The 14,519-nt window shown below is 42.6% G+C and overlaps 1 protein-coding gene and 1 long non-coding RNA gene across 2 annotated transcripts; both read right to left on the bottom strand.

Moving 5' to 3' along the window:
* Window positions 1-5,268, bottom strand: LOC144099259 (uncharacterized). Its single transcript, XR_013307363.1, has 5 exons — window positions 5,122-5,268; window positions 4,875-5,016; window positions 4,233-4,324; window positions 2,963-3,048; window positions 1-139 (listed from the first exon to the last, which is right to left on the bottom strand). It is a non-coding gene; the product is annotated as an uncharacterized LOC144099259 (long non-coding RNA).
* A 3,272-nt stretch (window positions 5,269-8,540) lies between these two features.
* LOC144097175 (uncharacterized) lies at window positions 8,541-14,242 on the bottom strand. The gene is made up of 4 exons (XM_077629934.1): window positions 13,926-14,242; window positions 13,345-13,451; window positions 11,407-11,488; window positions 8,541-8,778 (listed from the first exon to the last, which is right to left on the bottom strand). Exons 1-4 carry the CDS (start codon window positions 14,059-14,061, stop codon window positions 8,771-8,773), a joined length of 333 nt encoding a protein of 110 aa, XP_077486060.1. The 5' UTR covers window positions 14,062-14,242; the 3' UTR covers window positions 8,541-8,770.
* Window positions 14,243-14,519: the final 277 nt, after the last annotated feature.

Here is a 14,519-nt window from a genome sequence, read left to right on the forward strand (position 1 = left end):
TAAGAGACATTTGCTTTATTCAAGAAAGTTACATATAATATGGTTGTTGTTCTATTTTATTGAGCAATGAGTAGAAAATCAGAACTACTGGAATTCAGGAACGGAAAGATTCCTTGGTTTTGAGTGCGCTTTTATGCATCTGCAAACAAAAAGAATCAAGGCCCCAACATGTGTAAACACGCAAAACATAATACCAATATACAATTACCGACACCAAGACACCAACAGATATAATACCAGATTTTCTTCAAAACTAACGCGATTAACCACCGTTTTTCTACCTGTAGAGGGTAGAAAACATGCATATTGACAAAGAAAAACAGAATAACGGTCTAAGATTAGCAACAAATATTCTGAACCACTGCGCCTTTTGAAGCAATGCGAATGCAAGTAAAAGGGTGACATCTATATAAAAACAGAGCGGAGGAAAATTCAAGCAAAAATGGTATTGGCATTATTCTCATTGCCTATAATGTTTAGACTACTGAGGCTTATTGATCTCTATCGCTGCTCTCGAAATATAATGCTCGAGGCACTGCATATGCGCGGTGTCCACAGCGCGCCATTTCAGGACACATGCAAGTAATAGTTTGCAGAAAATAATTGTTTGTGGTGTATTTGTAATGCGTGTGGTGCACATAACGCCCCTGGGTCAAAACATAAAAAGGTACATAGCTGTATTGTGCACCGGGATGAAAGCTTTCCAAACAGTTCAAAGGGCTCTTGAAAGGCGGTGACCATGTTCTTGCATGACCAGCCCTTCGATATGATATATCGGAAGTTCGATAACGGGGTGGGACACATCCTCTAAGCTTCAGATGCACAGATTGAAACTACAGCCACATACTTCGATGCAGAAATTAAGCACTAAAAGCCATATAAAGCCGAAAGCTATAGAGGAATACATTAACTGGAAGTGCGGAATGAAATTTAAGCTCTAATGGTAACTACGAGTGCACTGCCAATGTATTGACAGCGAGTTTTCAAACACATGCTAATTGTGATTAGTTCTAGAAGTTTTTGAAGTAGACTGCATTCTTCCTGGCCACTTCTCCAAACACACACATAAAAAGAACCAAAGGCACAAAGTGAGCACCTTATTATTATTGCTTTTAGTACTGGGCTTTCAGTGCACTCGGGTCGTGTGTTTCTGCGTGCGCTAACGTGTAGAGTAAACGCTGCCGTTGTGGCCCGCTAAACAGCTTCCTTAATAAAAGCAATCATTTAATCTTTTCTGTTCGTGCGTTCAGATTATGCTTGTTGCTCTCAATTTTCGAAAAGCTGTTCATAACGTTCTAAGAGTTTCGTAATACCATGTAATTTTCATTTACAGGAACCTTTCTTTTCATGCGACTGTAATAAAGCGTGCATGCATTGGGAAAAAATATTTCTCCTTGACTCAAACTCCTCCAGATACACAGCAAGAAAAAAGACAATAAAAAGTCCGCTCCTTTTGGAAACGTCCGAACATAAGCCATGATTAGTAACTCAATGCATTTATGTCATGGTGATGGTGAACCGATACCTGTATTTCTTAGAGAAATGGTGTAGAATCAAACCATAGGCTCAATATTCGGCCCTCCGTTTTTGAACTAATGCTGTAAACGAAAGGTATTTCTGGTGGCGTGCCTACCTGGTATTAAACTCCGATCCTAGAACACGCTTAAGGTTCAAGGGCCAACCTCAATAATTTCTGATTTGCTCATTTAGATCGACAGCACCAGCTAGGTTCTATCAACTGTGGGGAAACGGCGTCTCCAGCTAGCCATGTGCTGCACCAGGCGCGCCCACTCTATCCCGGCACATAAGCCCTGATTTCAACCCTTGCTCTCACTGTTACCCTCCCTAGGATTTATTTTCCTTCTCTTCGAAGCCATCGTTCTCTGTGGGCCAACAGTAGCCTTTATTCGAGTAGTGCAGAGGAGAACATGGAACACCGACAAGGAAGGAACAAACAGGAGAGGATCATTATCTTGCCAACGTATAAATGAAAGCCACTTTATGGCATCACATGCTCCACTGAAGTCCAAATTTTTTCTTGACTTCAGGTAGCATATTTTGTTTCGTTTTGTAGCGATACCCACATTACGGTAGCATTTCGAACCTTTAGCGTGGCGGCGCCGCCACCCTGTGGCTGCGGTGGCTGATCACGTGGTTCGTCACCTCGTTGCTCACGTGACCAGCCACGTGGTGCGGAGCAGCTACTGCTGCCGGCGGCGCGGCGCGCCGGCGAAACCGAGCTGCCACATCTGGGCGCATGCGCCGTGTCAAGTGGGACGAAAATGAAGAAGGAACGCCCGGCGAAACTAGCGGCGAAAGACTGACTTTGCAATTTAAGTGAGCAAGTTATCGCGTCACTCCAGGTGTAGCCAGAGTTAAACCACCGTCAGTTTTTTTTTTCGCCCATACACTTATCTCTCTCTCTCTTTCCGAATGCTATTGTACCATTATATTATTTCTAACAACTCAACGGAGATGTCTTGAATTTAGGCCAAATTCGCTGGCCTCAAGATTTCGGCCTCATATGTGTGCACATCTTTGAAGAATACAATGATTCTCTTTATAAGTATAGTGGCCTGTTATCCGGAATTTTCCGGTGCCTCTCGTAAGTCTTCCAACCAATTGCGATCTCTGTGATCATTTGTTTGTTGCAGCCCTAATCTGCAGTCACTACTAATTGAGATAGTACTCTTTAAAAGCTTCCCGTATCTCACTGTCTATCGAAAACCGCTAGGCCCTTCCTTGACTGTTGAACACTCTTTTTTTTCTTTCATTTTAATGTGTAATCAAACAAGTGTACTCTCAGTATAAAGGCCTTCAGTCATGCAGTGCAATTTCTCCTCTTTGTTACTCCGCAAGACAATGTCCGCAGCAAAGTGTTGCTAATGCGTTCTCATTTAACCCTGTTTTCTTTTTTAACTGCCCAGTTTCTATTTCGTTATATACGCCTTGCCATACTCACTTCAGAAATTCGAAACGGGGAGGTCAGGTGCATTTCAGTAGCTTCCTAATTCCCAAGCAGCTCCGACCACGGGAACAGAACCGGCGCTGAAAATTAAGGAATAGTGCGGCCAAATTCACGTATCCACAAAAGCACATGTGCGCGCACGCAGTGCATATTAGTTGTAAAAAAGAACAACTCTCAAGCTAACCACATAAGTAAATAGCGCCCCAATGTAGGGGTTCTGCTGTTCCCGTGAGCACTGCTTTAAGTTGTTCTTGTTGAGATCAGACGGTTATTATCAGAAGTACTGTAAGAGTTTTCGATGCGATGTTTTCTGCACTGCTAGGTCTTCCATTGGGGCCGACATTAAGTCGTTTAGTTGTCACAAAATAACGCATGTTGGATACGCGCCACTTCGTCGGATTGTAATCAATCAACAGGAACGCTCTCAGGTCATGTTCTTGTTTGCCTTTTGCGAAAATTTGATTTATCTGTGTCTCTAAGGAACGAATTGATATACGCCTTAATCTCCCGTCAATGCGGGCTCTTCAATAGCTGCTACATATAAAGTTTTCTGGCATAAGCGCTGTTTGTACAGCTTGTTATAAGCATCAACACATAAATTAGGGAGAGATGAAAAGATGCAAACAGGTTAAAATATCAACGACGCCACCATTTCAAATGTTTAAATGTGAAAGCCTCTCAGAATGACGACTTCAAATGGACATCAGAATATCTAGTAAAGGCAATCAAGAAATGTTGAGTCCTAATTATGTTCTGCGCTTTATAAATAGAGATTAGCTTGCGGGGAAATGAATGAAATTACGGTTACCGATAGACAAAGTGTGGCATCTTAGGTATCATGAACGGTAGTGAAGATAACATGAATTTTTTAACGCCACCCATGTTTATTCTCAACGGATGCGCTGCGTTCGACCTAGTTAATATAGGTTTTTCCTCGTAGGTGACGAATGCACACAATCTGCAACCGTTCTGATAAGTATGTGACAAGGGGAATACCTAATTATGTAGCAGTGCGAAATGTTTTTTAGAGGCCGTCAACGGCATCCCCTTTTCGGACATTATATACAGAGGCGAATATCTCTCAGTTGTTCCAAGTCTAGCAAACTTAAGTATTAGAGGGCTATGCGAGACACATTGAAAGGCCGCACATCCATAGGTTGCATTCATAGGTTCTTATATTTAAGTCACAGTTTTCGTCGCGTGTACCTAGCCTTCGTATTTTTAGCGTACACTGGGGCAGAGAGCTTTTTTCTCCTGCACTTACACAGCGGCGTCCAGGGATGCCAAGTCTTACGCTTCCAGGTGCCCGTCTTAGTCTTGGAATTTCTCTCAAACTTTGAACCTCCACCAAGAGCGCTGCTAGTAAGCAACACATTTGTCTCTTCGATTATCCTTGTTTCTCGCTACATTTATCAATGTAAATTACCGCTCCGAAAGCCGTAACCACATTGTGTATAAGTCCTGTTATGCACTACCTTTCGTTGCTAAGCACCACCACCTCAAAACAATATGAAGTGAAATAATTGCCTTACTATTCAAAGTATAATGCCAGGATATAGATAAGAGTGGTTTTACACTGACTGCGAGCAGAAAAAAACGCGTTATTGGTACAGATTGCTTAAAGTTTTAAGCTACATTATTTTTCGTCGCCGCTAATTTAAGAAAATTTACCAAAAAATTTCCCATAAAAATTGAAACCTCAGTCAAAGAAATGCCAAATTATTATCGCATCTGGTTGCAAATTCATGTAACAATTAAATTAAAAATGATTATAACAAGAATCTACTTTGTCAGCACAAAGCCCTATAATCACGCTGCTAATATTACATACTTCTACACAATCCACATATTCAATACAACTCTTAAAAATCTGCTAGTTTACTGAAGTAAAGCAATCTTTGCGTACCTGCCGAAAGCAGAAACACCACAACGATGATCGAAAAGTGCTTCATTTCTCACTACGGCGTGAAGAAAAGGCTGATCCTACGATTCTGCGCAGCCCTTTTTATTCTACGCACCGCACGTAGGGGCGGTACTTTTTTTTACTGCTGCAAGGATATGAAAGAAAGAATGAAGTTTGATGTCCGGGAAGGCCCTCTTTTACATATATTGCGCTAAAGCTATATGTTGGAAAAAAAACTGTGCGCACCTACCTGGAAACGCGAAGCAGGAAGTTTCTAGAGAATCAGTCAACATGCAGTGGCAATCAGATATGCTGCACGGTAAACAAGTCTCTGGCAATGTGAAAGGGCGCCTCATGAAATATGTCAAAGGCTCTTGACCGAAACCGGTTATCCGCAACTTCTAGCCCCTAGGTGGATGTCGCCCAGTATATACAGGATGCCGCTCAGTAATACAGAAAGCACAGCACCTTATTTCCCCTTTGTTTTCTGCACGTAGAGGTAGTCTTGCAGAATGTGATAACCATGCCACTGCCTCCGAGGAAGTCTGCAGCAACGGAAGCATCGATGGCTCCGACGTCCACTCTTTCTTTGCGGAAACAGGTTGTACGAAGTTTGATTTTCATTTTTTGTGCCTAATTACTCCAGCCATGATATTTGAAGAACATGGTCGATCAGTCTTCTAAACGAATCGCATTTTGAGCAGGGCAGAGTCATCTTTCGGCTCATGGGTAAAAACTGAAGAAAAGTACGAGTTCATTACATCAGATCGATCGTCTGGCAGCACATGTGAACCATCCGAGTTGGAAAGTGATATGTTGTGCGCATGATGACTAACCGGGGAAAGAAGATCCGAAGAAAGAAAGAATTTCCGAAGAGAATCCTAATAATCACGCCAGTCTTCTGTGGATCACTGCATCTGTAGATCAGCAAATTCCGCGCGAATAATATTGTCTAAGTACTGCTTGCCCCTCCAAGATAACATGAAAAATGTAGAACCTGTGATTGTGTTTGAGTAATTGTCTGCGATTAATCTGACCAATAAGAGCTTGTTCAATTTTTATGTGTTACAACGTCAGAGTCAACAGGCTGTAGTTTAGAACCGGGGAAGAAATATTTTTTGGTGTTTTTCAGGCATCCACAGTGATGAACAAAACATGCTCAAGGCTCTCTGAGTTCTACACACTACTTTGTGAAATAGGTCTATGTTCGCGCTGTAAGCTCTGAAGGTAATAAAATGCTGTCTTGACCACCTAATAGGTATATTTGCTGCAGTAGTTGCTATATAAAAAACGTGACTAGTGCTGTAGAACGCTAATGCACGACTGCGCAAGTGACATTATTCGCGCCAACAGCCCAGCCAGACAGGCAAAAACATTCTAAACGAATGCGCGCCCGTAAGTCTTAGTTCTCAGTTATTACCTACTATATGCGAGATATGTTATCTTTTTTATGATCTTTCATTTTTATGTTTACCTAAATTTTTATTTCGTTTTATTTTATCTCCATCATACTGCAGGCCCTTATTTGGGTCCAGGCAGGGAGGGAATAAAATTACGTTCATTCAATACAAGAGCAGCGGCATCGTAAAGCAAAGCGAACAATAAAATTGTATAATGTAGTGCATATATAATTTAAAATGGCTCAAAAAGCGTCTTGTCAAAATCAACAACCGATGTCACTCGTAGAGGCAGGGCGTTCCATTCGTCAATCGTTCTCGGAAAAAAAAGAATATTTAAAAGCGTTACTATGCGCAATGCACGTGTAACCCATCGCACCCCAATCCAGTAATTCTTTAACCGGGGCGGTCGAAACAGAGCTACTTGCAGTGCTGTAACAGTACTGTACGTGTGTTCCTGTGGTGTTTTTCAATGATCTGCCTAGAAAAATAAGAATTGTCCTACCTATTTCTGTCATATTCTAATGGGTCTTCGGGAGACATTGTTCGGTTTAATAAATAAAAAAGATTGATTCTGCGGCTTTTTGAAGTCTTACACTGACAGCCTAATCCAAACTTTACCTACGTCACATATGTAGAAAACGTTACAACGAAGCCCATCTGCAGCTTTTCACAAATCATTAAAACCTCGTTAATTCGACCCCCGCCAATTCGAATGTCTGAATGATTCGGACATTGCGTGCAGTTCCGTCAAACGTGCTCGCTATTTTTTGGCGTGAAACTCGTTCTCTCGAACTGGAGCGGAGCTTAGATGTGCACAGCGTGCCGAATACGGGGGGATCATAATGGTCAGTAGGCGTTTCAGAAGTATGGCCAATATTGAAGAAGTAACGGTAGTGATCTTCAGTCATGATCATCAGTGAAAGATGTTCGGCTGGCTGCTTTTTTTTCTGCGATCTGATTTTTTGTTTCGAGTTTTAATTGCATGCGCGTCGCAGATGGTGCTCTCGGCGTTATTCGTAGTATCACAGAGCATATGACCATTTTACAGGTTGGATAGGCTGTTCAGGCATGAGTGGCCTAGGGGGCATGTTTGTTGGTTCATCTGATAGCTTGTCCGCGCTGCAGCGTTTTGCAGGACTGAAAAAATATTTAATGGCGCGCAAAATTTTCTAAACAGCAATCAACGATTATACGCCTTTTTAAAAAATGAATATTTGGTGACGTGGGAAACTTCGTTTCAGTTCATTCTGCCCCGCGCACAAATTAGAAATTCGTCAAAATCAGAGACTTTCTCTTGTCCAGAGAAATTCTAACAGGGTTTTAATGCATTCTTTTTTTGGCATATGTACGGATTTCCGTCATAGCATGAACAGTGGCAGTCTACGTGAGATTGTGTCTCATTCGTGATTAATAACTTGCCGGTGAATTAACTCACACAGTATTGTTATTTTCTTATAAAGTCATTCGTTCCATGGCAAGTAAAGACGTTTTACTGGTCGTTGGTAACAGCCATAATCTTTTTAGAATTTGAAAAACTGGATAGCACTGGCGCTTTGACGCAAAATATTCTTGTATTCGCGCCCAATCGCAACCACCAGCTGACGCTACTTGACGGCGAATATATCACGTGGCCTTCTCAGGTCCATTAGGGCCGCTTCTCGGTGATCTCGCTCCTATACCACCCTCTATGACATTAAACACCCCCCCCCCCCCCCCCCACACTTCCTTGTCTCAAGGGCGTACATCTTATTTCTGCAACTTTCCCGGGTAACTCAGTGACTTTAGAGTTCAGCTGCCGATTGCAAGGCGGAATGTCTGATTCCTGCCCCGGCGGCTGTATTTCGATGGCGCAAAAACGCATATGTGGGGCGCGATACATAAAATATTTTACGGGCCATTCTACAACCTTCTCATTATAATTTTTCGCCTGTATTCACTGCCTGCGAAGCTGGTTAATTAGACTCGGCTAATTATGAAACTAAGCGCAATAAAAATTATCTTGTGACTTGCTCCATACAATAGCTAGCAACATGCATTTAGCCGCGTCGCCTTAGATTCCCGCTGCATATATTAAACTCTGGCTAAAATTATCCCGGACAACTTGCATATATACAATTTCTTTCATTGTACAAAACAACTGCAGTCTCGTCTCACTCATTGCACCGCCAGTATATGCAGCTCCAAATCGCCCTTTTATTTTCGGAACACACCCTCTGCTGATATTGGCCTTCATACAACTATTTGTGTCGATGTTGCTGCTGTTGCAACACTATTTCTCTCTGCTCTTTATTCGTCTGCATAAATACCTGCAGTAAATTTTTAAAAAAAAGGATTTAGGTGGGACTTCACGCGGACTGGAAGTATAGGTTCAGTAGATATTTGGTTTATTCAAGAAAGTAGCACATATTTTGGGCCTCCATCCGTTTTTTAAGGAAGCGAGTTGAAATTCCAACTCTTGAAATTTCTGAAAGGAAAGAATCGTTGGTCTCACGTGCTCTTTTATAGACCTGCAAACAAAAAGTTACCAAGGCGTTAACATGCGTAAACGTGTAAAGCACGATATTAAGCCACGAATACCAAATAAAAATGAGAATCCATATATAACAGCAGCGAAAGACAACAATACTTTCAGATGATTACTTGGGAAATATTGAATAAAAATAGAGCATAACACTCCAAGACTGAAAACGAACACTCCTATCGCTTGGTTTTCTTAAACTAATAGGAAGAGGTGTAAAATGTATTCCAGTTCTATAGAAACAGAACAAAAAAATTCCATGAAAAGCAGTACGGACGCTATTTTTATTGCATGCAACGTTAATGCTACTGTGGGTTTTCACATTGCATGTATACCCTTGAAATAGATTGCTTTGATACAACTATATGTCCACGGGACGCCATTTTATGACATTGTAAACCATATTCTACCGTAAATAATTATTACGATGATTTTTTTGCGGTGTACACAAGATTTATAGGGCACTATAGCGTGATGCATATAAAAATTATGCCTTGGACCCAAGAGAATACAGACATTTGTAGACGGTCTTAAAGACAGCGAACATATTCTCTTTATGTCAAAGTTCAAGGAGGAGGCTGTCGACAACTTGTATCCAGTCTTCAGATGCACACGTTGGGTACCCGTCAGACAATTTTGTGCAGTGTGTTGGCAGTACAGGCACGACCAAGCCGAAGGATATGATGGATTACGTTAGCCTGACGCCGGAGATTAAAATTAGCGGCTAATTTATGCTTCAAATGCACTGCAAACTCGTCTACATCTCGTTTCATGTCCACGCTACTTTTGATTACTTTAACAGATTTTAGGATTCCGACGACACTCTTCCAGGATTTTCCAAAAACAAACAAAAGATAAAACTCAAGGTATGAAGTGATTTCTGCGTTTCTTACCAAACTATCAACAGTCTGATTGTGTGACATAAATTCGTTATCTTTTACAGTAAAAGCGTCGATTACGACCCCCTCAGCCAGGAAAATTGTGTTGTCAACAGGAAGGTTTTTTAAGGGAATCAATAATTTATTCTTTTGCAGGCGTGTGTGGCGATTACAGCATAGCGCTCGCATTTCGGAATACTTTTCATAATTTCCTCGGTAAGAAATGCAGACACTATGCCATGAACAACTGCGATGACTTTTCCTTTCGTGCGACGGACCTAAACTGTACCGTGAGGTTTTAAATAGACTGCGGGGTAGTTTACCTGTAAGATATACGATGGAAAATTATGCCATTCTTGCCAAATAATTGCGATCAGGAGTGCATCAAGCAGTGATTTTCTACTAAATGGGCTTCTTCTCATCACTTCTGGCCCATCGCGCACATGTGCGCCTGTTAACTCAATGTCAACATATTTATTTGACCTCAGTATGATGGAAAACCCTGAGCGCAATTTCTAAGACATCTAGCATAGAACCAAACCTGAGGCTTAAGATAAGAACCATTAGTTCCTGAAGAAATTCTCAGAAAAAAACAAACATCCCGGGCATTCCATTTGCGCCAAGCTCAACCGTTAGGAGCTGCTGGAAGTTCAACGTCCACCTTAAAGCGGTTCCATGTTTTTTTCCTTATCATCCTCAGCTTCAGCGTACCATTCTGGTCCTCGAGAGAAACTGGTATCCACAACACGATATGGCAGTATCACCGACCCGCCGCGGTGGCTCAGTGGTTATGGCGTTCGGCTACTGAGCCGGAGTACCCCGGTTCGATCCCGATCGCGGTGGCAGCGTTTCGATGGAGACGAAACGCAAATGCGCCCGTGCGCTGTGCGATGTCAGTGCACGTTAAAGATCCCCATGTGGTCGAAGTTACGCCGGAGCCCTCCACTACGGTACCTCTTTCTCTATTTCTTCTTTCACTCCCACCTTCCTCTCTTAATAATAATAATTGGTTTTGGGGAAAAGGAAATGGCACAGTATCGGTCTCATATATCGTTGGACACCTGAACCGCGCCGTAAAGGAAGGGAAGGGATAAAGGAGGGAGTGAAAGAATAAAGAAAGAAGAGGTGCCTAGTGGAGGGCTCCGGAATAATTTCGACCAACTGGGGATCTTTAACATGCACTGGCATCGCACAACACACGGACGCCTTAGCGTTTTTCCTCCTCCCTTCCTTTACGGCACGATTTGTGTGTCCACCGAGATACTTAAGACCGTTAGTGCGCTATTTCCATTCGTCAAAATTCAATGTTCAATATCATCGACCACGTCTTCGCATGCAAGTTAACAACTACCAGATAATGCTATTATTTAAGTATGCACTGACCGTTTTTCTCAGTACTAGAAATCGAACATGACGGAAATCGAGAGTATGACTGAATGAATAAAGAGACGTAAGAAACAAGAAATTTCGTCGCTGCAGCAAAACTGGCAGGCGTCGTCAGTATCGTGCGGAAGGCTCTCGCCCTACATACACAAGCAGTGTGGTTTCAGCAAAATTTTTTACACACTAGAGTTCCAGTGTGAATGCGAATGCCTTCAGTCTTGCTCTGAAATTTCATTAGTTACTTAGCACGAAAATGTCAGCAGCCAAACGGAGATTACTAAGGCTTTTTTTCACCCACTTCCACTGAGTGAACTGCCCTGTTTACGTTCTCTCAGTTCTACCCCTTGAATACTCACATCGGGATTGCGAAGCGCAGGGAGGTCTCAAGCATCTGAGTGGCCTCGTAACGCAGCGCCGGCCAGGTGGACAGACCTGGTTCTGAAACACAAAAGTCGGTGGCACTCACGAATGCGCACATGCACGCAAGCGTTCGCTTCCTTGTTCTGAAAAAAAAAATAACCTCATCGTACGGGTTGTGCGTTGGCAAGAGGCAGTTATTATTTTAGAACCCACGCTAAACAACATCCGCAGTTCCAAGGCAACGAGTGCCTCTTCTTCTCGCTATGCGCAAATAGTTCGCATCAATGCAATTCGGCTTTCCTGTTCTTTAGATCAGACCGCTTTTATTCTAAAAGGAGGAATAATTTCCTAGTTTTCATCTGCAACCATCTACAACGATATTTCTAGCCGGCGTGTTTTGTTTAATGGTGGCTGCGCCTTTTTTTACGGCTTAGACTAACCCGTTCAGCGCTCTTGAAATCAGGAATCTCGAATGCGCGTCGTTTCGCCAGATTGTACAGGTAGTCATTCAACAAGACATGCTCGACGGCGATGTTTTGTTTCCGTGTTGCGAAATTTCTGTCCCAATGTAAATGTAAATAATACACGGATTATTGTCTTCATCTGCTGAGACGGTCAGCTAATAAGCACCTCAAAATACAACAACAAAATAGAGAACATGGGTTGCTTGCACAACTTTTTTTCATCAACATATAGATAAAACAAATGAAAAGCTGGCTATCACACGCTAAATGGACTGAAATTGCTTTGAAAGTAGCCATATGAAACGCGTGCATCATGTATAGTAAATGCAATGAAGCATGCATGCTGCGTACAAGTTTCTAAAACTGGGCCAACAATTTACAAATGATTCTTGAAAATTCCAAGTCCCGGGCCTCGCTGTGACCACCAGCGCCTGCCTTTCGATCGAATCCTGTCTTGCAGCGATATCTCACAACTTCACGTCACTCGTGAGGACGCTGTGATTGGCTCAGCGAACACCGCAAGGATGTTCGTGGTTTGTGCTCGAAAGAAGCGTAAGAGCGGCTAGCTGGAGACTGCGTCGCGTCGATTCCTTCCCGTCTCCCCTCGATTCTACTGCCCAGAGGAGCAAGTGGACAAAAAAAAATACCTAAATAGTCGTACCAAATGGGCGAAGTGCGCTCTCGAACTGTATTATATGCATTTTGTGGCCCCCTCCAATGTATCAATTAACATATTAAAGAAAGATAACCCTGTTAACCCTGGATATCTTTGGAGTCACATAAGCTTGCTCAATCATTTTTCGACGTGATTCAATCACTTCTTTTGTTTTCTTGCCCCCTGAGGCAGACTGTTTCCGGGCCCATTTAAAACACACGGTGATGCTAGAATTTAAAATTGTTTAAATGTAAGTCGCCAATCGTATTTACGACGTCCTGTGGTCGTCACGGTATTGGTTAAACGAAACAGTTAAAGGAACAGCCAATGACGATTTGTGCGGACGAGTACGCTGGCATCTTTGATAGCACGAGCCGTACTGAAGGTGTGCTGTTACAGATTGTCGTTTATAAGAAACACGAGTTGAGTTACACACTCGCTTCGAACAACTCAACTTTTATTTTTGTGTAGCTAGGTGACTGAGTCACACAAAAAATAAGAATTGATATAAGTATACGACCTCAGGGACACCTTTTGTTGCATCCAATAACGGTGCGAGATGTTTGTCGGCGGCCGCGATCGGTATGCGCTTTTTCAGATGTGCTTAAGCTAAGAGGGTAACCTTGTTGGGTCATTTATTCGGGTATAGGAAACTTCATAATTAAAGAACTATGGTGCGGCGCGTTCAGAGGTTGCACACGCATAGGCTGAAGGCTCTTTCTCTTCTATTTATGGCAAGGTATTCTTCACGTATACCAAGCCCTCGTATTTTTGGCCATGTGCTGAGGCACAGCAGTTTTTGCTCAGATACTTACACCACAACGGCGTCCAGACCCTCCACTAGGGGGTATACGTTGTCCAGGTGGCAATTTTCCTCCTGGAAATATTTTGTCTGCCAACCGTTGACCCTCCACTAGTAGCACTGGAAGCAGGCAACACACGTGTCTCTATCATTATCTGGGTGGCATGCTGCTTATATCATTCTAACTTACCGCACTAAAGCAGTTGCTATATTTTGCCAAAGTGCTATTATATGCGCACTTTTTTCTCTTAGCGTTACTTCCTCAGAACTGCACCAAGAAATTTTCTTTGCATCGCAAGCAAACTATCATGGTAGATATTACAGTGTATTTAGACTGACTGCATGAAATGAAAACTGCGTTTATGGAGTAAATTTCTTCTAAGTAATAAGAAATTAATTCCCAAAAACTATTACTGAGGAATAACGTTTTAAAATTATTTACCTCCATCAAAGAAATGCCAGTTTACATTATTATTATTATAGCTGCTTACACGTCTGTTTACATACATCCCCATTGTTTAAAAATGTGGCACTCATCATGCCGCCAATAACAGTTTTCTTAAATGCGAAAAATAAATAAATAAATAAACTTACCTGACGAAAGCAGAAACACCGCAACGATGATCGCAAAGTTCTTCATTGCTTGGTATTGGACAGGAAGAAATTGACGATGGACGATGCGGCGCAGCCTTTTTATTCCACGCGCCGGGCGTCGGGGCCGTGCTTCCATAGTCAGGTCGAGAACCTTTGCACCGCTACAACGATGTGAGTGACGATATGAAGCTTTATTTCCGGAAAGGCCCGCTTACCACGCATTGCACAAATGCTACACGATGCGAAGGCAGCCATGCGCATCTACGCTGAAATGCTGATCAGGACGTTTCTAGACAAGCAGCAAACAGCCAGAAGTCGGCTGTACAGAGCGTCGGCGAACACGCCTGTCGTGGTGTGAAATGATGCCTCGTAGAATATGTCAGAAGAGGCTGCTGACAGGAGCCGCTTGCCGGCATTCTAGCTCCCGCATATCTTTTCATATCTAAGGCGACACGTGTACCGGCTCCACCCATTATGTCTGCCGGATGCCACTATCGTAGCTGCAATAAAGAAGATATTGGACCTCGGTTGGCTGCTGTTTTAGAGCGAGAGAGCTCTACTTAACGACCATCGCTGAAGTTTTCATCCTGGCTT

The sequence above is a fragment of the Amblyomma americanum genome, chromosome 7, assembly GCF_052857255.1.
Source record: "Amblyomma americanum isolate KBUSLIRL-KWMA chromosome 7, ASM5285725v1, whole genome shotgun sequence".
Classification (NCBI taxonomy): domain Eukaryota; kingdom Metazoa; phylum Arthropoda; class Arachnida; order Ixodida; family Ixodidae; genus Amblyomma; species Amblyomma americanum.